Source organism: Fistularia commersonii, chromosome 34 (genome assembly GCF_037954325.1).
Source record: "Fistularia commersonii isolate RoL2024-O1a breed Wild chromosome 34, RoL_Fcom_v1.0, whole genome shotgun sequence".
In the NCBI taxonomy this organism is placed as follows: Eukaryota; Metazoa; Chordata; class Actinopteri; order Syngnathiformes; family Fistulariidae; genus Fistularia; species Fistularia commersonii.
Window position 1 is genome coordinate 698,460 of NC_141317.1, and position 26,515 is coordinate 724,974.

The 26,515-nt window shown below is 41.1% G+C and overlaps 1 protein-coding gene across 2 annotated transcripts in view; it reads right to left on the bottom strand.

The window, feature by feature from the left end:
* The window catches only part of mib2 (MIB E3 ubiquitin protein ligase 2), a 69,330-nt gene that overhangs the window by 17,082 nt on the left and 25,733 nt on the right, over window positions 1–26,515 (bottom strand). The window contains exons 1-11 of one of the 2 annotated variants that reach the window (XM_086141786.1): window positions 9,218–9,749; window positions 8,051–8,157; window positions 6,615–6,809; window positions 5,856–5,998; window positions 5,387–5,494; window positions 5,174–5,278; window positions 4,558–4,720; window positions 3,851–3,984; window positions 2,229–2,377; window positions 1,582–1,738; window positions 151–305 (exon numbers count right to left, since the gene is read on the bottom strand). In XM_086141786.1, the coding sequence (XP_085997912.1) occupies window positions 151–305; window positions 1,582–1,738; window positions 2,229–2,377; window positions 3,851–3,984; window positions 4,558–4,720; window positions 5,174–5,278; window positions 5,387–5,494; window positions 5,856–5,998; window positions 6,615–6,809; window positions 8,051–8,157; window positions 9,218–9,270 (1,469 nt within the window). In that variant the 5' untranslated portion in view covers window positions 9,271–9,749. Of the gene's footprint in view, window positions 1–150; window positions 306–1,581; window positions 1,739–2,228; window positions 2,378–3,850; window positions 3,985–4,557; window positions 4,721–5,173; window positions 5,279–5,386; window positions 5,495–5,855; window positions 5,999–6,614; window positions 6,810–8,050; window positions 8,158–9,217; window positions 9,750–26,515 lie in introns of those variants that run through there. The other variant, XM_086141785.1, reaches the window with a different exon arrangement.

A 26,515-nucleotide genomic window follows, 5' to 3' on the forward strand; every position in this document is an offset into this window, starting at 1 on the left:
TCACTGAAATGCTAGGACACAGAATTTTGTCTTTCTGATGTGCCAATGCAAGAGCTATAAATAAGCCACAAAGCTGTCAGAGGTGTAGGAATTCAGTAACTGGGACAATATCCAATATTTAACATGTAGATTTGGGTTGTCTTTACTCACAGTTTGTTTCCTTTAAGGGCTGCATGATGGAGGAGGTTGAATCCTCTGTGATTCTGTTGGGTGAAGTCAATGTTGGGCACCACCACTAGGATTTCAATTATATTGCGGAAATCCTTTGCAATAGCATCATGAAGTGGTGTGTCTCCATATGAATCCTGAATGGAGGAATATAGATGCAAACATGAAGCACAATGAGTCTTTGAACATTATCAAAGTTAGCCTGAGTTCTCAGCCTTGAAACACTGACATGCAAAACTGTGATTCCCTATGACTGCATTGCATTAAACTACAAAAAGATAATAAAAGGATTTGAACATTTTTCAGGTAATAAATACTAATGACTACCTTGAACAGTTCTATCAAATTTTCTGAGCAATTTAATAATGAGTACTTTGTTTTTTTTCAAACACTTTATGGCAAGATCTTTCACTAACTTTTTCTGTATTTATTTGTTTAGGATATCTCTTGCTGTACTTAGATAACTTCCCACCAATGAATATATATGAGTCAGATTTCCCACCAAATTCAAACTTAAGAGAAGGTTGAAATAGTTTTTGATTTTAATCATTTGTATCAATCATGGCTAGAAAAACATCATTTGGAAATTCAATGGTGAAACATTCATATTTTTTGAACTTATTATGTCAGGTGGATGCAAAAATAACTTATGTCAGGTGGTGGCAAAAAAATGATATTTGATTTTAAAATGGTCCAATCAAAGCTAAAACAGTGTATGTATATAAAATGTCTATTGACTCAAACTTTCACTTTCAGATAATTTTGCTGTCTAGGGGTCAAAAACAAGTAAAGTCAGAGGTTGGTCTTTGATTTAAAGATGGGCAAGGTGATTTAACATGCACTCTTTACACACAAACAGCAAATACTGCTATTATATTCCATGTAGCTGTGTAGCCATTCTACTCCAGCATAAAGAATTGCAGTTAGTCAATTTTGGTTCTTGCTTCAGGCATGTTACACAGTTTGGAAAACGCCTGAAAAGAGACATCAAGTGGGTTTGATTATGCCGAGGGACACAACAATAGGGTTATAGTAAATTACCACAAATGTTGGACACCATGTTTGTTAATGGACGCTTTAAATGGCATTATGTGGATTGCTCATGACATGTTTATTATAAATGATACTGCTATAGTAACTCTGTCATTAAGTACACTATCATTCATCCTTTCATATATCATTCAACTTATTAACATGATTACAAAGAACAGCAACAGAAATCCATGGTTTCGATTAATTAATTCCATGATTGTCGAATAAATTCTTGAATAGAACCTAAACTACAGATAAATTACATTCTTCTGGCCGGATCAAATCATTAAAACATCCAAGTGGGGAAGGATGCCAAGTTTTGGCCAAATTTTCGTTCAACATATTTTGCGGTGTGTATTTTTAGGCATGCCAAGTTCTCACCTGAAGATTGATGTCAGCTGAATGTTCAGTCAAAATGCGCACCACATCAGTGAAACCTTTGTTGACGGCAATGTGAAGTGCTGAGCACATAGAGTTGTTCAGAAGGTTAACGTTTGCTCCCTTGCTCAACAGCAGCCGTGCAATTTCTGCCCGATTGCTGAACCATACAAAAAGTAAAAAAACAAAGTCAAACTCAAGGTGTTCAATTCATTAAGTGTGAACTGTGTATTTACGTTACGCATTCTAGCAAATTAAATCTATGATGTCTGTAATGAAAAGCTACAAGTAAAAAAAAAAAGTGATGATCTCTTATATCATGCATTTAAAATCCTGTATTGTGTTTCATGGCAAAAGATTGCTTCAACAAACCAAAGTCATTTTGCTTTATTTTCAATTGATCATTCAGAATGCCTGCTTACTGAGTATGTGATAATGTGATAAAGATATGGCACCGGCCAGAAAAACGGTTTGTAGATATTTTCTTTGTGAACGGATTTTCATTGTACACAGGAACAAATTCAGTTACAAATACAAATTATCATTTGGCTTAAACACAAGACTTGAATCTTGTTGTTGACTCAGTGAGTGTCATATTTAAACCTCCTCGTGCTCAAAGGTCTAATGCATAAAGGAAACTGTGAGCTTACCCAAAGGCAGTGTAGTGTAATGCAGTGTCTCCATCTTCATCCTTGACCTCGATGGAGCTGTTGGCTTGCAGAAGGGCCTTCACCACCTCAATATGACCTTGGTGTGCAGCCACCTGAAGCGCTGTCTTGCCCTGGTTCTTGATATCCACCTGCCAGGAACATACAGCCAGGTGAAGATTCATTTTAGACATGACAGTGGTGTGGACACATACAGAGTTGAACCTACAGTGGCTGGAATAATCTGGGCATAATCTGTTATCCCATTGGCATGTGGATAATGCATAATCCAAATAAGTACTCACATCACTAGCCTGGAAAAGCAGAACTGTAAAAGGGAATGCAAGATATACACTGATATCGCTTGACTTTGACTTTACGTATGTAAAAATATAGTATGAACTATGGGAGTTTTTCTGTACAATTGCACAGCACTGTGCAGCCTTTTTTAATAAACGATTATTTTTATTGTTTGATTTGGCTGCCTTCCATCATTTCTCTCTCAAAACATTAGTCTTGAAATGATTGAATTTTTCACCAACATCTACATATCCACATTCCCTCTTATTCAGATCAAGGTTGGTCTACTGCCTCCTGATGTGAGAAACAAGCGCTCTTGTGTTGAAGGACTCTTTTGCTTTCTTCAGTACAAAGGTCTATGCATCCATCCAGTGAACTTTGTAAACTTCAGTGCTTGTTTCAGCCAAACAGCTTTACTAGTTTCAAATGCCTTTGTTTGTGGTGTTTCTGAAAAATCCTCCAGAATAAGGTTGTCAGATATTCATTTGAAAAAAACATAACAATAGTGATTCTGTTTGTTTCCTTCTGTATTTTATTAGTCTTCCTTTGGTTTTCAGAATGACTTCGTTTGCTAGCTGTGCTTGATGTGCTTTTCTGCTTTCTTTGTGCTCTTTGGCATGGTATCAGGTTCTGAAAACCTGATGCTGGGGCTACAGGGTGTCATGTGAATCAAGGCATAGGTATTGATTAATTGACTAAATTGACTAAATCATTAATACTTTATGTGGGTGTGCTGCTTCTATCATCATCAGTGTCCACCACACAGCCCATTATGGCCTTACGATTTGATATGACATGACATCATAATGTCATGACATCATAAGATATGCCACTGTGTCAAGCGAATGCGGTTGGCTAAACGCTGAGGGTGGCCAGAGGGTGGCCATTATTATATTATTTCATATAAATGCAGTAATCATAAACTATATATACCAATTGCAAAATGTATATGAATTTTATATTAATAATAATTTTATGCTCTTGGCAAAAGCCAAGAGCATAAAATCAGCACTCCCAGTGAATCAGCCTGCATTGGCTTTGAATTTATTTTTGGTCTGGTGATCCTCCAAGGAAAACGTTAGAAACCCACTGGTATGGCATTGTGATTTTGGCTTTGGAGTACAAAGTTAATTCACATATAAAAATGCTTACTATCTCATCTGAAACAGATTTAAAATTGGGAATTTTTTTTTGATGTATAAAAGTTCCCTTGTCTTATCTATCTCATTTTGTGACTTTGGTCCAGAACAATAATGTCCCTATGTAAAGAAGTTCTGGACTAGGCAATAGACTGCAACAGATAGATGTAGGAGTACTGCATTAACCTTGTCAGGATACTTTTGCACCAACTCCCTCACTTTGTTGGCACTACCATGGGCTGCTTCAATGACCAGCTGGCTGGGATTGTCTTGTTCAGTAGCCTGAGACAGCAGCTTTTCCAGCACGGATATTACAGTACCTGCATGGGCCAGCAAAGAGAAGAAAAGGAGGAATAGTGAAGAGCAAGGGGGAGACAAGAGGGACAAATAAGGGTTTTTATATTTATAAACAAGTTTAAATCTTATTCTCATGATAAGTGATAGTGTCACAAAAACTTTCAGATGGCCAAAAGCAAACCACAAAGACGGATGGGTTAACAAGTTTTGTTTGAAATAAAACCACAGGAATGAGTCAAAATGTCCCACTGATGGTTAACTCCGACCAACCACAGACAAATCAATTTGCCATCCACCAAGGTGAATACATGCACAGAATAGAATGAGTGACAAGAAAGAAAAAGCGGGGAACTGATGCAATGACAAATATCAGCAGGGCAGTGGACAGGATCTTCATATACTATGAAGAAGAACATTTCAAGAAATAGACACCTTTCCCACACACAGCCGCAAGGACACAGAAAGAATGCCTGTGAATTGATTAATGGATGCTTGCACAGTAGAGGAGTAGCTGAAATGAGGACAGAAAAGAGAAGACGGTAAAACTGTGGGTTGAACTTCCGTGATGAGCCCCCTCATCCCGGCAGAGGTCTTACTTCCAGATTCGTTGGGGTTTTCGGCTGTCATGAGGTTGGCGTCCACCTCCACCGGTTGGGCTGAGAGACAGGCTGGGTTGAAAGTCCATGTCTGGCCCCCAAAGGCCACTCGCAGGTCACCATCTGCATATGCTTTGAGCACCTTTCCAACCTGGCCAAGCACCTAAACAAGTAAGGAGGATGTGGAATGCGTGGATGAGACAAGAATATTTAAAAGAAATAGCTTGGATTGAAATTTCTGTAAAATCAAGTTAAAAGGTCTTCGTTTACTGTCACTTGACAAACAACTATATTTTTCCTGTTAAGTAAATAACAAGGCAGTATTCAAAAGGATATCTTTATACTCACTTATGTAAACCATACTTTCATGAAATTAAGTGACTTGGGCACTAGTGTTGTACATAACTCTTGCAAGCCCCTTTTGTCCTCACAGTAATAAAGAGCATGCCAAATTATTTCAAGTTTTTTATTATACTATGAAACAGTCATTTGATTGATGATATGCAAGTCATGTGGGCTGCGGCACGGCAGAAACTCAGAATTCTTAACAGGATGTAAAATACCAACACCAATTGGTAAAGCAAGCAACTTTAATATTAACGTTAAATAAGCATACGGGAGCCATGCTGTCTGTCCACTCCCCATGGCCTGCCTGCAGCCTCTTGACACTGTCCATGTCCTCCAGGACTCTTACTAGTTCACCAACACCAAACGTGTTAACCTTGGTAAATAAAAGACATATCATGAATATATTTGTTAGGATTAGAAAGAACTACACATTTAAAGGCAAGACCATTCGTTTACATATAAAGGTTCTGTAACTCTGTACCTTGGTAAGTGCTCCAGGATGGAAAGTCCAGCGAATGTTATTGCTGTACTGGACTCTAACATCTCCTCGGTCAGTGATTCTATGAACTGCCCCAATACGGCAAATGTACTGCAAACACAAAGAGGGCATTTCACCCTAGATCAGCCCCCTGAATGTGAATGACCTGGATGTTCCCTTTAGCAGCTGAGGTTTTAGGGTTATGCTGTGTTTTCTTTTACTCCATTGCACACCGAAGTCCATCTGAGTCACTTACATAAATATTCTTTATGCCAGGTTCAAAAGACACATGCCACATGTTATTAGTCATTGAGAGTAAATGTAACTCAAACTTTATTGTAATATGTTGAAAAAAACAAAAGAGGAACATTTTGTACTTTGGCATAATGAAACAGGGAGATTTGAAAAACCTGTTGCATTATTGTTTGTAAGCTGTGAGTAGCCTATGGCGCAAAAGCCAGGGCTTTCATACCTCTGCCATTTTTGGGTTCCATCCACCGTGGCCCTCCTGCATCTGTCTCAGAATGTCCACCTCCAAGAGACATTTGACTTTATCCCCCTGCTGGAAGGAGTGGCCATCAGCACTCTCTTGGCGCTGCAGCTCTGCATGCTCTCCTGGAAGGAGATGTTAAAAAATTAGCAAAAGGTACCTGCTGATGAAGTACCAGTAACACTAATATTTTTGGTCTACACAGCCCGATGGTATATCTTCAATCTACATTACAATTCATTCAAAAATCAATTTAAAAAAACATTTTGCCTTTCATTTTTCTGTGTCATCACATTCAAAATGTAATGAAACAACAGACTCATGCTGTTGAAGAAGCTGCTTGAGTTGTGGCTTATTTGATTGCTTGGACACGGAGCTGTCATACACTACTACCTGTTCTGCTTTGATTAAATGCAGACTAATATTAGGATATAATGGACTGTTTTAACGAGGTACAGTTCATGCTTGGTAGGTACTTTAGGAAAATATCAAGTAAATTGTCTGTCAAATAAGAGTTTAACAGGTTTAACAAGCAAGAGAAATGTTATGACTACATATACACATGTCTGGAAATGCTGTGGAAACAAGTACCAACATGAATTGCAATAGCACAGCGGTAAAACAGATTCGCCTATTTCTGTATCACACAGAAATACAATTCAATAGCCTCTTTATGTTGTACAGAAAATAGCAAATTGACCTAGAAGAAATGCATGTTTGGAATACAGGAAACTGTCTTACCAAGTTTTGGTAGATGATCTTTGTAGTAAAAGCCTCCTTGGCCATCAGAAACATATTTTAGGTCTACCTTGCCCTTGTGGCCCATTCGGTAGACATTGGTTGTGCCATTAGACCAGGTGACACTGGCCACACTGCGACCAGACTCTGTGTCCCAGCCTCGAATGTCCACTACCTTCCCAACCTTACCCTCCCCGCCTATACACACATAAATACACACAAACACACATTGAATACGCAAGAAACATTATTGCATCAGTGAGGCAGAGACAAAAAATGGAAAGGGAGAAGAAAATCTCTTCATTAATAAAAGAAGCAACATATTTTTGTGCATTTTGATCAGGAGAAAAACTGTAAAAATGTATTGACATGCTAGACAGAATGGGAGGGTGAGGGGAAATCATGAAACGACAAAAGCATGTCAAGAATTAGACAATATAACAATATGATTCACTCCCATTTTCTAGAACTCAGCATCTAGACAAAACATAAATTCCAATTTCTTTTTCAAGTAACAACAAACAAAAAATCACTTTGAAAGGTAGGATTTGGCCTGTTAGTTCACAATGATATCGATTTCTGATCCATACATGAAGCTATGTCATTTGAGAAAGTCCATTGAGCCAACCAAAGTCATTAAGGTGCCTCAGTGCATGAACACACTGGAAAAAAACAGTGACCCATTAGACAACATGATGGGATGGAGTTTTCTCAGAATGCTCAAAGTATCATGTATACACTTACAGCACACACGATTTAAGCCAGATAAGTGACTTAACCAAACCTCAGGCCATACATTTCAAAGACACCAAGAGGACATTTTGACTCATTCGTTCGGGCCCTGAAAAGGGAATGTTACTATTCTCAGAGATTCATACCCGAGACAGGAAAAAAAAGGCATATTAACATTCCATCAGCCACTACAAGAAGTATGAAAGGCCTTTTCCTCCTTAAAAGAAAAGCTATCTACCTCTCTAAATGAGTATTTCTAGTTAGTATTTAGAGTAAGTAGAAATATAACTTAAAACAACAGTTAAACTTTGTATCCTGATTAAAATTTGAAAGCAGGTTGATAAATAATAGACCAATGAACAACTAAAAGCAAATAAATACAGTCCACTTTACTCTCCTAACATATGCTCCAGATTAGGTTTTCTGAGCAATGCTAGTAAGACAGCTGAAAAGAGAGGAACAAAGACTCGACAAAGATGAAGAGGCAATCATACATGTGTGATAGACACCAATCAGTCATCTGAATTATAGGTGCAGTAGACACATATAAACGTTACATTACAGGGATTAATGACGTGATGTTATTAGGGGTTCTGAGTTACCAAACACTTGTTGAGGTACAGCTCCATGAGAAAGGAGATAAGAGGCCTGCTTAATTGGCAATGACATGTAAGTTGTGAGATCAGTCGATGCAACATGTAACTCACCGTCTTGGTTGCCCCAGTCCCAGTCAGGTCCACGAACCACTTTAACACCTTGGAAGATTCCCTTGAGGATGATCCGTGGAAGGTTCTGCCTTGGTGCCAAGTTTACTCTGTGATAAAACCATGGAGAGACAAGTGAAAAAACTGTAGTATGGACCATCAAAAACAATTAAGTGACATCATAAACACAGAACTCTTTCCCATTATTTGTTTTATGACTGACAAAATATTACCCGTCTTGACTGTGAAAGAACCTCAAGTAATTCCTTATGTACCTACTTTAAATCTGACTTTCTGATTTGGGCACATGTGTTAAAATCATGTTAATATTTAATTATTACAATGGCTTACTGGCTTGCAGTGCAAGATGATATGATTAAGATAGGAAACGTTAACGTCAATGGTCCTCCAAATTCAACACTTCAAATGTTTTGTTCACATAACCTTCGAGGTATAGTTTAAACTATCCAATTGCCATCCATGTTACTGATGTAATGAAAACTCAATTATCAGTAAAGGATAGTTTTGATATACCATCAAGAGAATAACTTCTTGTTGAGTTTAATGCACCCAAGACTGCATTGTTTTCAAATCAGTCAACCTTTTTAGCATAGCCAAAAAAAAAAACAAAACCAGTGCAGTATGGCCCTATTCAAGATCTAAAATAAAAGTAATAATAGACAATCTCTGCCTTTGGACCAATGAGGACAGGTAATTGAATAGTTTTTACCTTTGGAATACATCAAGTAAACAGTTTTTACAGGTTTTTAAACCTCATGTTTGCACATGGTGAGCATTCCTGTTATTTTGTTGTATATATATGTATGTACAGTGTATATATCTATATTTGGAGAGAGAGAGAGAGAGATAACATAACAATAGGAGCATTTCTATCATTCAAAAATTAAAATTACAGCCTTCAAAAATGTATGGTTTTATACATGTATATATCTAGATACACACACACATTCTTACATAAAATTATATATAAAATACCCCTCCAAAGGAGAGGGGATGTTTTTTCCAAAAACCTTACAGGACAGGAAATACAAACACACCAGAAGAAACACCAAACACTGAAAAACCCTGTAAAACAATACAGGCAACATTATATACACACTTTACTCAAATTACACATCAAGACAGTCATAATCTTGGCAAGTGACATACCTTATGGTAAAGATTTGATCGGACCTTGGCGCAAAGGAGCTGCCTATTCCCATTCTTTCCAGACAAGATCAAAGCCCAGCATTGTTGGACAGAGCCAAAATAGTACAAAATCCAATGTATTCAAAGAAAAAAAAAGTGTTGGAGACGTTGTCATAAAAAAGCTTTACAGAGGCTTTAATGCAACCATATGTCCCTCCAGCAGTGGAGTTTTACATTCTTCGCCAGGAATCTTTAAAGTAAGCTACTCTCATGTCGTGTCTGCATAGATAGTTAGGTTATTGGAGGCCACAACAAGAGCCAAAAGTAGATTTTGCTCTCAGTCTACTAACAGGAAATCTCTGTGATCTTGGAAAGGTCTGTGCTGAGAATGGTGTGTGTCTTTGTGACTAATCCCTGGAAAGCAAAGTAGTCAGAAAGCAGGCCGCCTAATGGCAAAGCTTATAAGGTTTGTTCTCTGGAGCTTGTATACAGTAAAATGTTTTTGTTTTTCATTACTAAACTACACACACAGTACAAATATATATATTTGATGTCACAATTTGGTTTTATGTATCGCTGCTGTAGTAAAAAAGGTTATACTGAGAAATGTCGCAGGTTCTGTCTATTTCCTGATAACCTAACCGTTTGTAACAAGGATCATGAGTTTTGTTTCAAAAGACAAGAGTGATCCTATGTTTTTTTCCTAAAGAAGATTTAAATTGACAACTGTATCTATAGCAAGATGACAAAACATGTCCTAAATATTTGACATGTTTCCCAGTATAGCTAATCTGAGAAAGAAAACAGCTCTTTAAAGTGATCAAGATTTCTAATCCTGCCTGACCAAATGTCAGCCCAGCTCACAGACAGGATCAAAGCAAGAGACCTACAAATACTGACAGTGACAGGGTCAACAGTCAGCCAAGGTTATCACTGAGGCAGTAGAAAACACAAAATTATACGACAAAATTAACATGCAGGCAAGTGAAAAGTACCAATAGAAAATATTGAAAAACATGTACACTGCTCAAAAAAATAAAGGTAACACAAAAATAACACATCCTAGATCATACTACATAAATATACTTATTAAATACTTTGTTCTTTACATAATGCAGCCTCAGGATGGCACTGGCCAATGTCCACCCGAGCCAGCCTCGGAGGGGGCACGGAGCAGCGTCTCTCTGAGCCAGTCCCAAGCCCAGATAAATGCAGAAGGGTTGCATCAGGAAGAGCATTCGGTATAAAACTTTTGCCAAAACCAAACATGCAAATCAACCATAATAACAAGATCATACCGGATCAGTCGAGGACCAGGTATACAACGACCGCAATTGGTTCTGATGACCTACAGGAAACCAATGGAAACTGGGCTACTGTAGGTCAAAAAAGGAGAGAAGGAGGGCGTGTTCGGAAGCAGAGAGAGAAGAGGTAAGGAAAGAGCCTGGAAATGAGAGTAGGGACTTAGAATATTGGGACTATGACAGGAAAAGGTAGAGAGTTGGTCGACATGATGCAGGGAAGGAAGGTGGGTACGGTTACAAGACACATAGCATCTTCTGACACATAGTAAGGCCAGAAGCTTTTCATTTCCAGTGTTAATATTTATGTGATTTTATTGTCAGCACATTCAACTATGTAAAGAACAAAGTCTTCTTCTTCTTTCGGCTTTTCTTTTCAGGGGTCGTCACAGCGAATCAACTTTCTCCATGTAACCCTAGTCTCTGTATCTACCTCTCTCACACCAACTACTTCCATATCCTCTCTCACTACGCCCATAAATCTTCTCCTTGGTCTTCCTGTAAACCCCCTGCCTGACAGCTCAGATTCTAGCATCCGTCTACCAATATATTCACTATCCCTCCTTTGTACATGACCGAACCATCTCAGTCTGGCTTCTCTGACCTTCTCTGCAAAACATCTAACATGTGCTGTTCCTCTGATAGACTCATTCCTGATCCGATCCATTCTGGGTTCATCTCTGTGACCTCTAGTTCTGCCTCCTGTCTTTTTGTCATTGTAACTGTTTTTAGTCCATATAGCATTGCTGGTCTCACCAAATCACTGATAGCCTTCTAACACATAGAACCCCTGACACATTTTCCACCCATTCCAACCTGCTTGAACCCGTCACTTCACCACTTTTGCTCACTCTGTTGCTCTGGACTGTTGACCCCAAGTACCTGAAATCCTCTAACTTCTTGATCTCAACTCCCTTGATCTCCATTTCATACACATATACTCTGTCTTGCTGCAACTCACTTTCATTCCTCTACTTTCCAGAGCATACCTCCACCTCTCTAGGTTTTCCTCAACCTGTTCTCTGCTCTCATCGCAGATCATAATGTCATATGCAAACATCCTGGTCCATGGAGATTCCTGTCTAACCTCATCTGTCAGCCTGTCCATCACTACTGCAAACAAGAAGGGTCTCAGAGCTGATCCCTGATGGAGTCTCACCTCCGCCTTGAACTTCTCTGTTACCCCAACATCGCACCACTGTCTCACAGGTAGCATACGTGTCCTGTGCCAATCTAACATACTTCTCTGCCACTCCAGAGTTCCTCATACATTACATTAGCTCCTCTCTTGGCACCCTGTCATATGCTTTTTCTAGGTCTACAAAAACACAATGCAGCTCCCTCTGGCCTTCTCTGTACTTCTCTATTAGCATTCTCAAAGCAAATACTGCATCTGTAGTACTCTTTCAAGGCATGCAGCCATACTGCTGTTCACAAATGCTATTGCCTCTGAAGTGAATAGATTGATTTCACAGAAGTGTGATTGACTTGGAGTTATATTGCATTGTTTAAGTGTTCCCCTTTATTTTTTTTAGCATGTTTATACTACTCTTTCAAACTACTGCCACCACTATGTTAGTGAATATGACAAACAGAAAAATTAGATCTTGATAGAATCCTCAATCAAAATATTCAAAGATAATAATACAAAATATCATTAAACAAAAGCATTTCCTCAAAAAGGCCGTGGGTTAAAATAGTTCCACTGATATTTCACTTTTCGTTATTTGAGTACTTTGGAGAGATAGTATAGTGTATACTGTAAATGTAAGGACACAAAGGCCTAAGAAAAACCTGAGAGTACTATTAGATGGATCAATGATTGGTAAACTGCACAAATCAATAGGAATGCAAGAACTCAAATAACATTTACTACTACTTCAAAAAGTCAAAACTGACTGATCAGTATCATCTGGGAACTTCATACACATCCCAGCACAAAGAGGATAATGATTTTGTTAAGTTTTACCATCAGACACAAGCTACATCAACACAAATTAATGAGCTTTACCAGAATAAAAATATAGGTATCAATCCCCAGAACCTAAATTTCCTTTTCCACAGTTAGTATCAGTTGCTGTTAGATGTTGGATGTGTCTGGCTTTCAATTTTGCGCTCTAGCAAAAAACAAGTGTTGATGAAACTGTTGCTTCAACCAATCAGATTTTGAGTTGCAACACCAAGGCCTTCTAGAAGGGTATGGTAACGTTAGCTTGTCACATGCCCTTTGACTGGATCATCAGAGACTGCACAAGCCAGAGCTAGCAGACTGCATCTGTAGCGAGCTGCACGAACACAAATACAGTTGTGTTGATAAAATAGCTAATTTGTCAACCCATGATGGCTGAAGGAATAGAAGAAATTGATGTGGTTGCAGATTTACTGTCGAAACCATTTTCAAGACAAACTTTTCAAGAAAAGCAGAAGATCGTTATAGGTCAGGCAAAGCTAGCAGGCCTGTTACAGTGAGGAAAATTATTTTTTTGTCACTTTCAGTCCGCTAACTATGAGCATACCAGTATCTCTAGCTCACAGGCTCCAAGGAACACTGCAAATTGTATTGCCTGGAGTGCTTGTTAATTGTCACCAATTGAGGTTAGACCATTGGCTAGAGTAAAGGAGTTCTGTGACACCGTTGTGCTAGAAAGAATCTAATACAGGGAACTCTGTGAGGCCACTGAATGCATTGCAGCCGCTTCAAGCACATATAGAGGTCAAGCGCAAGATCCCTGCGAGCTACAATGAACTCCATGGCAGGATTCTGGACAATGTCATTTGCCAGACACAGACCATTTAAAGACCACAAAAACTGATGTTTGTCACCCTCCTCGACCCCCAGAAGTTTCAGGAAGACAAGAAAAATTTCATCTTCATCAATAAACACCGAGCCACGGAACACTTTTCAATCTGTCTCGGCCTCAAACAGAACTGACTGTAATTTACATTATGGATGATTTTACAGGAAATTCTCCCATTGATCTTCACTTTCATTGATCTTCAGAAAAATCTGAGTGAGAGCATGGGGCAGCTGTACACATTAGTGTATGTGGTGCTGATCATCCCCATGTCCACTGCTTCTGTCGAACAAACATTTTCAGCTCTAAAGCAAATTAAAACTTATGCCACAAATACAACCCGGCAGGCTCAACTTTCACCATTAGCTTTGATTGCAATAGAAAATGACTTCTTGATGGCACGGTTGAAGCCCACGGATGATCTCTACGACACAGTAACTGAACTCTTTTTAAGGAAAGAAAAGGCGATAGATTTTGTGTACAAATAATCAGAATTTTCAGCAACAGCATTTATTGGGGCTACAACAGTTATCTCTGCAATGTAACAGCTGCAGAAGGAGATGTTTTTGATAGCCATAAAACAGTTATTGAGGGGTGGATAGATAAATGAAGCACTACTGAAGGCCTAGGTGTGAAATGCTTTTAGTGACATGTATTATTGTTTTTTTTCTTTGCCATTACATAGAGTATGTGTCGTTACAAACTCAGTCAACTACAATATCCATCCATCCATCCATCCATCCAGCGCTTATCTGAAGTTGGGTTGCAAGGCCAGCAGCTAAGAGCGGCCCAGACTTCCCTCTTCCCAGCCATATGGTCAAGCTCTCTGTGGGGATCCCAAGGCGTTCCCAGGCCAGCCTAGAGACATAGTCTCTCCAGTGTGTTCTGGGTCTTCCCCATGGCCTCCTCCCAGATGGACATGCCAGAAATACTTACCCCAGGAGGCGTCCAGGCGGCATCCTGACCAGATGCCCGAGCCACCTCATCTGACTCCTCTCTATGCAGACGAGCAGTGACTCTACTCTAAGGCCCTCCCGGATGGCCAAACTTCTCACCCAAAGAAGAGTTCAGCCACCCTATGGAGAAAACTGATTTCAGGCGCTTGTATCCGCAATCTTGTTCTTTCGGTGACTATCCACAGCTCGTGACCATAGGTGAGGGTAGGAATGTAGATCGACCAGTAAATTGAGAGCTTTGCTTTCTGGCTCAGCTCCCTCTTCACCAGGGCAGACCAGTACAGAGTCCACATCACCACAGACGCTGCACCAATCCACCTGTCAAATGGCCACTTCATCCTTCCCTCTCTCATGAACAAGACCCCAAGATACTCGAACTCCTCCACTTGGGGCAGGACCTCTTACCTGACCCGGAGTAGGCACGCCACATATTTATGGTTGAGCAACATGGTCTCGGATTTGAAGATGCTGATCCTCATCCCCTTTATAAAAAGGGGGATCACCATGCCTGTCTGTCAATCCATTCACACTGTCCCTGACATCCACACAGTGCTGCAGAGGTGTGTCAGCCAGGAAAGCCCTAAACATCCAGAGCCTTGAGGAACCCAGGGCAGACCTCATCCACCCCATGTCATTCTCCATGGTCTCCCTGAACTCCTCCCTAGTGCAGGTGCTGAGTCGAGGGGCAATCAATATGCCCACACCTGGCCAGCGCCTTTCACTGGGGGCAACTCCAGAGTAAAAAAAGAGTCCAGTCCTCTGAAGAGGCTTAGTTTCAGACCGCAAGCTGTGCGTCAAGCTGAGTCCAACTACATCTAGTCAGTATCTCAGCCTAACACACCAGATTGGGCTCCTTCCCTGCCCGAGAGGTGACATTCCATGTACCCAAAGCCAGCATCTGCGTGTCTAGGCGGGGGAAAACTGGTTCCAATTGCACCCTTCATCTTAAGGGGTCTTCTGATATGCACTTTTCCTAGTCACTCGCCTGGGACCTGGTTGCCTTGGGTGACCCTTCTAGGAGCAAAGCCCCCAACAACGTAGCTCCAGGGATCACTGAGACGTGCAAAGCCCTCCACCACAATAAGGAGGCAGATCAAGGAGGCTGACGACGACATTTGAAATAGAATTAAAAGTCCTGGTTAAGACACATAGCTCTATAAAAACACTGTTCACAGAAAGCTGAATATGCTTAACAATGAATTATTCTCAATGCAAATGTACTTTTTAAAAAACACTACTACTATTTTATTGTATTCCAATTTTATTATATCATATTTATTATCATATAATTGATTTTTGATATGAGCAATTATTGTGTTGTTTTTCTGTGGAGGTTGTCAGTCACCCAGGTCATAGCAGATCTTGTCAAAATCTGTCAAAATCAAAACTGGACTTGATTTCTTACCTCGACAATCTCAGATTTTCTTAGTTTGATTAAATTGGCCAAACAGAACCACGGGATTATAATAATTCATCAGTTGAGTTTAATCCAAAAAAGATTAACTTCAACTGTACAAAACACATTTTTATGTTGGTTTGAAATAAGTTCACAAAAATTTGCTCTTCCCAATGGTTTCAAAATTAAGTATTTTTGAAGCTTGTCAGGAATTCTGCATATGTTAAGAATGTGTAAATGTGCAATGTGTGGCTTTTCTGAAAAGTTTAGACAAATTACTTGGACAAAAAAACAAAAACAAATCATTTATTTACTCTTTAACTGAAATTAATGTAGCCCTTGGGAGGGCAGAAGCCAGTGTCTTCCCTAACCGTCCCAAGCCCTGATAAATGCAAAGGGTTGTGCCAGGAGAGGCATCTGACAAAAACCCATAACCAAGTACACAAATCAACCTCTGACTTTTATCCATATAGATTGAGGCCTGGAATAACAACATCCGTCAGCTGAGCTGATAACCTACAGGGTACTAATGGAACATGAGCAACTGTGGTTTGAAGAGGAAGAGGAGGAAGGCATGTGCGTAGGCAGAGAGTGAAGAGAAAGGCAAGAGGCTGGGACTTTTGAATGCTGGTACTGTGAGGAGAAATGTTCGTGTTTGTTGGCATGATGTAGAGGAGAGCAGTGAATCAGTGACGTGCAGTCAGTAGAGGCAGGGAGGCCGGGCCTCCCCTGTCATTACGGAAAGAAAAAAATGCAAAATGAAAAAATAAATTAAATGGTTATATTTATTCAGTGATTTGTACTATCAAGTTATTTTCCATATAGCTTCCCCATTTTTATTTTTTTTTTCCCAAAATCGCTTAAAGAATGTCAAATTTACTGTTCAAATATGAGGAAGAGACGTGCAGTGATGACATCTGTGCCTCACTAGCCATGAACCTCACCGCACGCCACTGCAGCGAATATACTGTGTTTCGAGGATACCAGATTGAAAGGTAGGAAAGCTAGAAGCATAGGAAAGCTAGAAGCTTAGGAGTAGAACTTAAGTTGTCCTATCATAGTACTGATGGGTAGAAAAACACACTAGGAGCTATCTTGAAGGAGAAGGTGGTTAAGAATGTTCTGGAGATGACAAGAGTGTCAGATAAACATCCTTGGAGGTTCTCAGTCATCCAGGTCATGGTGAATACTTGTCAAAATCTTCTGGTTGTGGCAACGACAAGCCACGACAAAGATGGATAGGATCATAAATGAGGACGTCAAATGAATAGAATATGTTGAATGTTTTGGAGATAAAGTCAGAGAGGGCAGACTGTGATGGTTTAGAAATATACAGAGGATCATGAACATACTTTAAGCGGGATTCTGATGTTGGATCAAGCAGGCGGCCTTCAGGAAGACCAAAGAGATTTATGGATTGAGTGAAAGAGGACATGAAGTTAGTTGGTGTGAGAAAAGAGGATGCAGAGAAAAGAGTGAGAAAGATACAGATGGTTCATTGTGTCAACCCCCTGAAGGAAACAGCCGAAAGAAAAAGAGGAAAAGTTAAAGACGTCTCTAACAGTCCCCCAAATCCCTTCTCTACTTCAGTCACAACAGCACATTTTAGGAACTGAAGGAAAGAAGAGAAAGAAGTCAAGCTCAGTAACGACAAAAGACAAGAAATTACCAAAGGAATTCCAATCAATCAACATGCTCCAGAAGTGTATGAAAGAAAGAGAAAGCTTGGTGGTGGGTATTGTGAATAAGCCATTAAGCATGATTGTGTGGCGGAAAATTGGGGTGGAGCTCTGAGCTTGATGTGCAAGGGAAGGATTAAGCAGTAAGATAACCCGATAGGTTCTCTGAGACTGCGTGTGTTGTTTTTGTGTGGCAGATCCGATTAACCAACTGCATACCAATCATCTTGTAAACATATGGTAGGAACATATGTCAGCCTGAGCACTGTCAGCATGCAAACACGTCTGGATATACTTCATTGCCCTCATCAAAAGCACTGTGAGTCAATAGAACATGATCACAATGAAGAAACATTTACTCCACTGCTCTCCAGTATGTACACATCAAAAGGCTTCCATTCCAATAATACTCTCAATACTCGTAATAATACTCACAAACAAATCACCTTTAATTGTGATGAAAAAACAATGTTCCTATACCACAATTCAGTCTGATCATGCATATTATACACAGCATCTGACCAGTTTACATTTGGTATGTCAATATGTTAAGCTATATGTACAGCTATATTTGCTTTATATCTAACACCTGTTACCTAATATAAGTTTGCCAGTAAGTTGAAAATTAACATGCTTATCTGCACCACCTGAGAATGTTGGGATGCTAATCCAGTTAAATCTGTTATAATTACAAAGGAACACTCATGCACAGAACATCCAGCTCAGGTCTCACACCACATTTATGACGGCACAACTCCTGCGTCAGCTCATTTAATAGCATTGTTTTGACCACTTCCCTTTGTACCCACAGGAGACAAATAAAAAGTTTCTAACATTATTAAGTTGTCATTAGAATGCTGTTCCACATTAAAGAAGTGCCTCTAACTATGCTAGCGCTGACTCCGCACATAGATCAAAATGGTGGAGCAACAAGGGGAGTCTTTCATGATGAAATCAAGTTATATTTGCCTCCCCATGCGAAAAGCAGCATGTCTTATGACTGCCAGAATCTAAAATAGTTTTCAGAAGTGCTTTTGGCAAAAACATGGGAAAAGGGGGGCCTTACATAAAGAACTACTATGTGTTCAAGACTACATTCTGTTCAATACCTCTCTATTTCATTCACATTGTGAAAAAAGAAGTGATATCCATGTGATTTTCTTCCAGTAACTATATCAGAAAAGTTTGGCAACAATATAAAAACAGTCCCCTTAATTTTGCATTTCAAGTCTGATTTTCTGATTTTTGAGATGATTATTTTCAAGTCATTAATTGCCATTTTTCTGATGGTATTTGTTCATTATTTAAAATGAAATGAGACAATTTAATGAACATGAGCTCATTTGCCATTGAAAGAATACATATCTCAATTGCATACAAAGTGACAATAATATAGTCTCAGGGGGGCAAAAGTCAGTGTCTTTTTGAGCCAGTCCCAAGCCTGGATTGGTTGGTTGCGGGGGGAGCAGTTATGTCAGAAAGGGCACCCAGTGTTAAACAATATAACTTCCATACCTGATCGGTCGAAGTCTGGGTTAAAAACGACTACGAGTGGTGCCGAAAACCTGGGCTACAGTCACTTAAAGAGGGACTGGAGAAATGTGTGTTCAGAACCAGAGGCAGAAGGGGAAAAGGCAAGAGTTTGAGACTATGAGTAGGGACTGTTATTATATTGACAGGAAAAGCTAGAGTTGGTTGACATGAGGCAGAGAAGGTAGGTTGATCTACTATGTAGCAAGGAGATCTGGTGGAAAGGTGGCAAGGCTAGAAGCTTTGACGCAAAGTTGGTCTATCATGGTACGGATAAAAAGAGAGGTGGAGTAGGAGTAATCTTGAAGGTGGAGTTTGCTAGGAATGATCTGGAAGTGTAGAGTCAGATAAAGTGATGAGTCTGAGGCTAAATATTGAAGGTGTAATGTTGCTACTGGCAATACCCACAGAGAGTAAGAAGAGAAGGAAACATTCTGGGTTGAATTAAATGCAGTGATACTGAATAGCCCCACAGGCAAGGAAGTGGTGACTGGTGCAGACTGCAATGGACACATTGGGGCAGGCAATAGAGGTGATGGGTAGGTTTGATATCCAGGATAGGAACAAGGGGGGACAGATGGTGGTAAACTTTGAAAAATGATGGAAATGGCTGTGGTGGATACTTTTTTTCCAAATGAACAGTTACAAATGATAACTTGTAAGAGCAGTTGGACGACTGTTAAGAAAGATGATAAAGAGGACGAAGGTAGAAAAGAGGATGAAGTGGTTGTCGCTGAATAGGATGGAGTGTTGTATGGTTTTAAGGGAGGAGCTGATAGAGGATGGCTCTGCGTGGCTGGACAGCTACAACTAATGAACCGTATTTTCCACACTATAAGGCGCATAGAATAAAAACTACAGTAGTGGCTGGGGTTGCATTATGCATCCACTAAATGGAGCTGCGCTAAAGGGAATGTCAACAAAACAGTCAGATAAGTCAGTCAACCGTATAAATATAATAAAAAAAACAATGTTCTGGCAACTCTGTTCACTCCCAAAACAAGTTTGTGCATTCACAATACGGTACTGTACGTACCGGTAGCTCTTACTGGTATTTGCGCCGCCTTTGTTGAAAACAATGTATTTCCAACTCAATTTGTCACAGCTCAAAGTGTTTCATAAAACAAAAGCACCAAGAAGGACCGTCTCTAAATTCATTGATGTTAAGTTCACGAGCTAGCACTGTTGCCTTCATTCGAATAGTGACTGGTGACACTTCTACTTGCGTCTCTCTGTTCAAAAACCCTCTGTTCAAGTTGTCGTCTAACTCTAGCCATCTCGCTTTGTTCCCTCAGAAACTCTGTTTGGTCTTCTTTACTTGGCGCACGTCATCTTGTTGCTTCCTCCACTTCCGTACCATTTATTTCGTTAATGTTGAATTCTCTCACTGCTGCTCTATTCCTATGTTCTACTGCATGACTGATAGCCTTGAGTTTAAACTCTCCGACGTAAGCATTTTGGGGTCTTTACACACGCACACACACACACACACACACACACACACACACACACAAATCGAAATTAAAATGCACGGTTCGCGCAGTCATATATCCCAGCATGCTACTTCTTCTACTGGAGAAAATTAAGTCGGTGGCTGCTTCCCATAGTTGCAAGACCTCTTGCGGCTCAATATTGATCCATATATAAGTCGCACCAGATTATAAGGCATACTGTCGGTTTTTGAGACAATGAAAGCCTTTTATGTGCGCCTTATAGTGCAGAAAATACGGTAATCAGGCCGATGCGTAGGAGAGTACTCAGTGTGTTGTCTGAAAAAAAAGTACACTAGGAGACTTGGTGGTGGAATGAAGAGGTTCAAGATCACAAAGAAGAAGTGGAACACTATGGAGACTGAAAAGAGCAGACAAAAATACAGGGAGATGCCGCACAAGCGAGGGTAGCTGTGGCAAAGGCCAAAGAAAGGGTCCATGATGACTTGTATGCCAGGTTGGATAGTAAGAAGGGAGAATGGTTTATGAACAGACAGTTCAAGATGGAACAGAAGTGCAGCGGGTTTGGGTGCTTAAGGATATAGGGAAATGTATTAGCAGGTGCTAGAAGAGTGACTGGAAAATGTAAAGATTACATTGAGGAGCTGATGAATGAGGAAAATGAAAGAGGGCAAAGGGGCAGTTGTGGACCACAATGTGGCAAAGATCAGAAAAGGTGAAGTGAGGGGGGCATTGAAGAGGATGATGGGTAGAAATGCAATTGCTTCTGATGATCTACCCGGAGGCAGCAGAGATGTTGAGGCTTAGGAGTGACAAAGATGGATGGAATCAGAAATAAGTCCATCAGAGTGGCAGCGCATGCTAGATGTTTTGGAGATAAGGTCAGAGCCACCACCTTATCATGGTGGAGGGGTTTGCGTATCCCAGTGATCCAAGGGGCTAAGACATAACGGTCTTTACGTCCCTGTTAGGTTGATGACCCCAATGATGAAGAAAGAAAAATACCAACACGTTTTCTCTTGCCCAGACGCAGGTCACAGGGGTCCCTCCTTGGAGCCAGGTCTGCAAATGGGGTTCGATATTATATGTGCCTGGTCACTGAGCATTCACAAAGGGGCTCAGCTGGGTTAAACCCGAAAGGACATCATGGGCCCCCTTTTCCTTGGGTTCACAACCCATAGGAGGGGCAAAGGGTGCAATGTGAGCTGGGTGGGGACCAAGGTGGGGGAACCTTGGCAATTTATTACCTCTCCATTGGGGAAGGAACCTGAGCTGGTACTCGAGACTGAGATGATATAGTGATATAGTCAGACTCACCTCACCCCCAGTGCCCCCAGTGAGAGGCACCAGGCAGGTTAGGCATGCTGATTGCCCCCCGACTCACCGCCTGTATGTTGGGGTTCAACCCGGTGGATGAGAGGGTAGCCTCCCTCTGCCTTTCAGTTGGGGACCAGGTTCTGACTGTTTTGTGTGCCTTTGCAGCCCACACCAGTTCAGACTACCCACCCTTTTTGAAGTCCCAAGGGGGGCTGCTAGACAATGCTCACATGGGCAGTGACAGTGGTACCTGGAAAGAGGTGATTGAGAGGAACTGTCCTCCTCTTCAGTGCACGAGTGTTGTCTTGTTACAGAACTTCTGTTCTCATCATGGACTGTCTATGTTCAGACATAAAGATTGTGAACATGTGCACCTGGCACCAACAAAACTTTGAAAGCAGTTTAATGATCAACTCTGGTCTTGTCAGACTTGAAGCTCCACGTTCTGGTCACATGAGTCAAGAGACGATTGGAGTTGTCAACTGATCACCATCTGGTGGTGAGCTGGCTCTGATGATGTGGGAGGATGCTGGTCAGACCCAGTCAGATCCAAACATAAAGTTAAGGTCTATTGGGACCGTCTGACAAAGTCCCCTGTCAGAGAGAGTTGCAACACCCACCTCCAGCACAGCTTCAACCACGTCCCAAGGGAGACTGCGATAATTGCGTGCGAGTGGGCTGTGTTCCACTCACATCTTGTCAAGATGGCAGACTGGAGCTGTGGCCGTAAAGTAGTCGGTGCCTGTCAAGGCAGTAACCCCCAAACCCATTGGTGGACCCCAGCAGTGAGGGATCACGTCAAGCTGAAGAAGGAGCTCTCTTGCTGAGCCTTTCTAGCCCCAGTGGGGTTTCATAGGCAGCTGACAGGTATCAGCAGGACAGGTGGTATGCAGCTGTGGCGGTTGGCAAGGCAAAATCTCAGGCGTGGGTGGAGTTCAGTTAGGCCATGGAGAATGACTTTGGTTGGGGACTTTTACAGTAGGGATGGTGGGCTGCTAACCTTGATCTGGGATGTTGTGGATCAATGGAAGGAATTCTTTCAAGGTCTCCTCAAGCCTGACGATACACCTTCAATGAGGAAGCGGAGACCGGGAACTTTGGGGTGGACTCTCCTACTTCTGGGGCTGCAGTTGTCTAGGTAGTCAAAAAGCTCCTGGGTGGCAGGGCCCCAGCGGTGGATGAATGTTGTAGGGCTGTCCTGGCTGACATGTCTCTGCAGCACCATGTGGAAGGCAGGGGTTGTGCCTCTGGATTAGCACACTGGGGTAGTGATCCCCCTCCTTAAAAAGGGGGATCAGTGTGATTTACATCCTGGTCGTGGAACAGTGGCCCAGCTCCATGCCATCAGCAGGGTCCTTGAGGGCGCATGGAATAATCTCCAACAAGCCTGCTACATGTTTTTTGTGTTTTGTGTAAGAAGGCATTCGACAGTGTCCCGCAGGGAATCCTGTGGAGGATGCTCCAGGTATTTGGGGTACCAAACCCTGTAATATGGGCTGTTCTGTCCTTGTATGATAGGTGTCAGAACACTGTCCGTATTGTCACTTGCCAATACATTTCTGGTGAGGGCTGGATTCTGCCAGAGCTGCCCTTTGTCACCAAAGGGTGGTTGGAGGTGGTAATGTTGTGGAAGAAGTTGTCGCTTTGTGTGCCATCTGTGAGTTCTCTAGCGCCGACCAGAGGGCAGTAGTTCACACAAATGGTTGCCAGGGACGGAATTGTCTATGACGATGTTTGCCACTCTGGTAGCAGGAGCTGGCAATGTCCTTTGGCTAGATATTTAACTGCCCAAGATCTTTTGGGCTTTGTCCATCACCCTCTGCAGTCCTCTCCTGTTGCCCACTGTTCTTCCTGAATACCACAATGTCATGCAGTATGTCCGGATGCTCTCGATGGCTGCCCTGTAGAAGTTCACAAGCAGCCTCTCATTCAGGTTGTTTTGCATGAGTATTCTCAGGAGGTGGGGTTGCTGCTGGGCGTTCTTAACCACTGCTATTGTGTTGGCAGACCAAGGGAAGTTGTTGGAGATGTGTGTGAATCTGGAAGATCAGAGGGTTTTCAACATATTTCCCATTTATGTGGAGTGGGGCTAGCTCTGTGCCTCCTCTCCTAAAGTCAAGAACAATCTCTTTTGTTTTGGTGGTGTTCACAATATTAAACAACATTAGCTTGTTTACTGCACACTACTTTGCAAGCTTGCATACCTCATCTCTGTATGCTGACTCATCTCCATTTGATATGAGTCCAACCACAGTGGAGCCATTCGAGAATTTAATGTTTTTGAGAGATGGGTAAGGGAGCAGTCATGTGAGTGTAGTGTGAACAGGAGGGTGCTCAGTACACAACCTTGGAGGGAGCCAGTGGTGAGTGTGATGGTGTCTGATCATTTGTGTGTGGTTTGTTAAAAAGTTATTGATCCAGTGGCAGAGGGAGATTCAGCCCAGGTGAGATAATTTCCCCACCAGTATGTCGACCAGTTTGTGACAGAGACAGTTTGAAGGTGAAGACATCAGAGAGCTTGTTCACGAACTCTCGTATTCTACCAGGGCTAGTTCTTTTCCTTGGGTTCACTGTCCTCAGCACCTATCTCACTACATGTTCCTGGACTTTGGGTCTTTTGAGGGCCAGAGAGTCTGACAGCCTCAAAGCAGGCAAAGAAACAGCTGAGGTACTCAGCCAGCATGGCATTGGGCTTTATATATGTTAGTTTATGACTTCTGTGGCTGGTGATGTGGTTTATGCCCTGACATGATTTCCTTGAGTACTCTGTGAAGTGGTCCTCAACTTTTCTTTTGTATGTCACTTTGGCATAATCCATCTTTTTTTGGTTGGGACCTGGCTGAGCAGTACAGTCATGTCCTCCTATCCGCGGGCGGATTTATGTTTTTTGAGCTGGAAACTTCAATAGCCATTCATGGTGTTTGATTTGGGAAGACCCTGATTTGTTTACGATAACAGTGTATCTCTTGTGTTTTGACATATTACCATAGCATGTCTGTATATTCGTGGAGGTCGTGGTGATCAGAGGAGGGTTTGTGAATACATTGGTGGAAAAATGCTGGGGTTGGAGCTGCCCAGCAGGGGGGCCAGAAAGACCAAAGAGAAGATTTCTGGATGCAGTGAAAGAGGACATGAAGATAGCAGGCATGAAAGAAGATGCAGAATAGGGTTAGAAGGATTTGATTTGATTTGATTTGATTTGATTTGATTTGCTATGACGAACCCTGAAGGCAGAAGCCGAAAGAAAGAAAAGAAGAGAAGACATGCAAACTGACAAAAAAGCTAATAAAAACTCTGAAGTTTATCAGCCAATGACCATTACCTGGGGGTGACAGTATATGTATTCATCAAAACATTCACAATTCATCATCATAATTACCCTAATCATTAACCTATGGATATATAATAGCTTCCAATCTGAAATTTTTAATATATAATTTCAAAATCTTGTTATTTTTGAGGTTCATTTGAATTAACTTAACTCTCAAACATCACTAGCAGGTTAACGCAAGCATAAAATGATGGTTACAGGCACCGATCTCTTCCATGGACGGATCTAAGGGCATTGAAAGTTAGATGTTTCAAACTCAAATCATAGTAAGTTGACTGTCCTCAACTGGGTGTTTAACGACACTAATGAACATGAATATAACATTCATGTTTTAGATATGAATACTGTAAGCTGAACTTAACATTAAAATTATTTTTAAAAAAACATTAAGAAGTAGCAAAAGTAGACAAAGTTCTTAATTTGTATATTTTTTTACATATTTTTACATATTTGGTTTTACATATTTGGTGTGTTTCTTCAGTGGTAGTTACAATAGTGGTAGTTACAATAGTAACTACCACTGAAGAAACCATTTTGCCATTTCAATAAAATGAAGAGTGACAATTCAGTGCTCAATGATGGGGGTGGTTGGGGGGGTGGGTGACTGCTTATGACCTGTATAGTCACAGAAAGGTCTTTGTAACACCCAAAATGAGGACCTTAATGAAGTAACAGCCAACTAAGCAATAATTGGGCCTCACTGAAAAAGTGCCTCTGAAAGGAAAATTTGGACAACATATGTGATTATAACCATGTAAAATTCTATCCACCCTATTTTTTGCTCATAGACAGTCTTCTTATTATTACTCTTCTGCTTTTGGCTTTTCACTTCAGGGGTCGCCAAAGCAGATCAACTTTTTCCGTCTAAACCTATTCTCGGCATCTTCCTCTCTCACTATGTCCATAAATCTTCTCTTTGGTCCTCCTGTAAACCCCCTGTCTGACAGCTCAGATTCTAGCATCCGTCTACCAATATATTTACTATCCCTCCTCTGTACATGACCAAACCATCTCAGTCTGGCTTCTCTGACCTTCTCTCCAAAACATCTAACATGTGCTGTTCCTCTGATAGACTCATTCCTGTTCACTCCCAAAGAGAACCTTAGCATCTTCATCTCTGCGACCTCTAGCTCTGCCTCCTGTCTTTTTGTCATTGGAACTGTTTCTAGGCCATACAGCATTGCTGGTCTCACTACTGCCTTGTACATTCTTCCTTTCATTCTGGCCGATAGTCTTCTATTGCATAGTAACCCTGACACTTTTCTCCAGCCATTCCTACCTGCTTGAACCTTTTTCCTTACCTCTTTTCCACAATCTCCGTTGCTCTGGACTGTTGACCTTAAGTACTTGAAATCTTCCAACTTCTCAGTCTCTAATCCGTGTAGCCTCACCGTTCCACCTGGGTTCCTCTCATTCACACACATATAACACATATATTCTGTCTTGCTGCAACTAACCTTCATTCCTCTCCTTTCCAGAGCATACCACCACCTCTAGATTTTCCTCTACCTGTTCCCTGGTCTCATCACAGATCACATTGTCATCTGCAAACATCATAGTCCA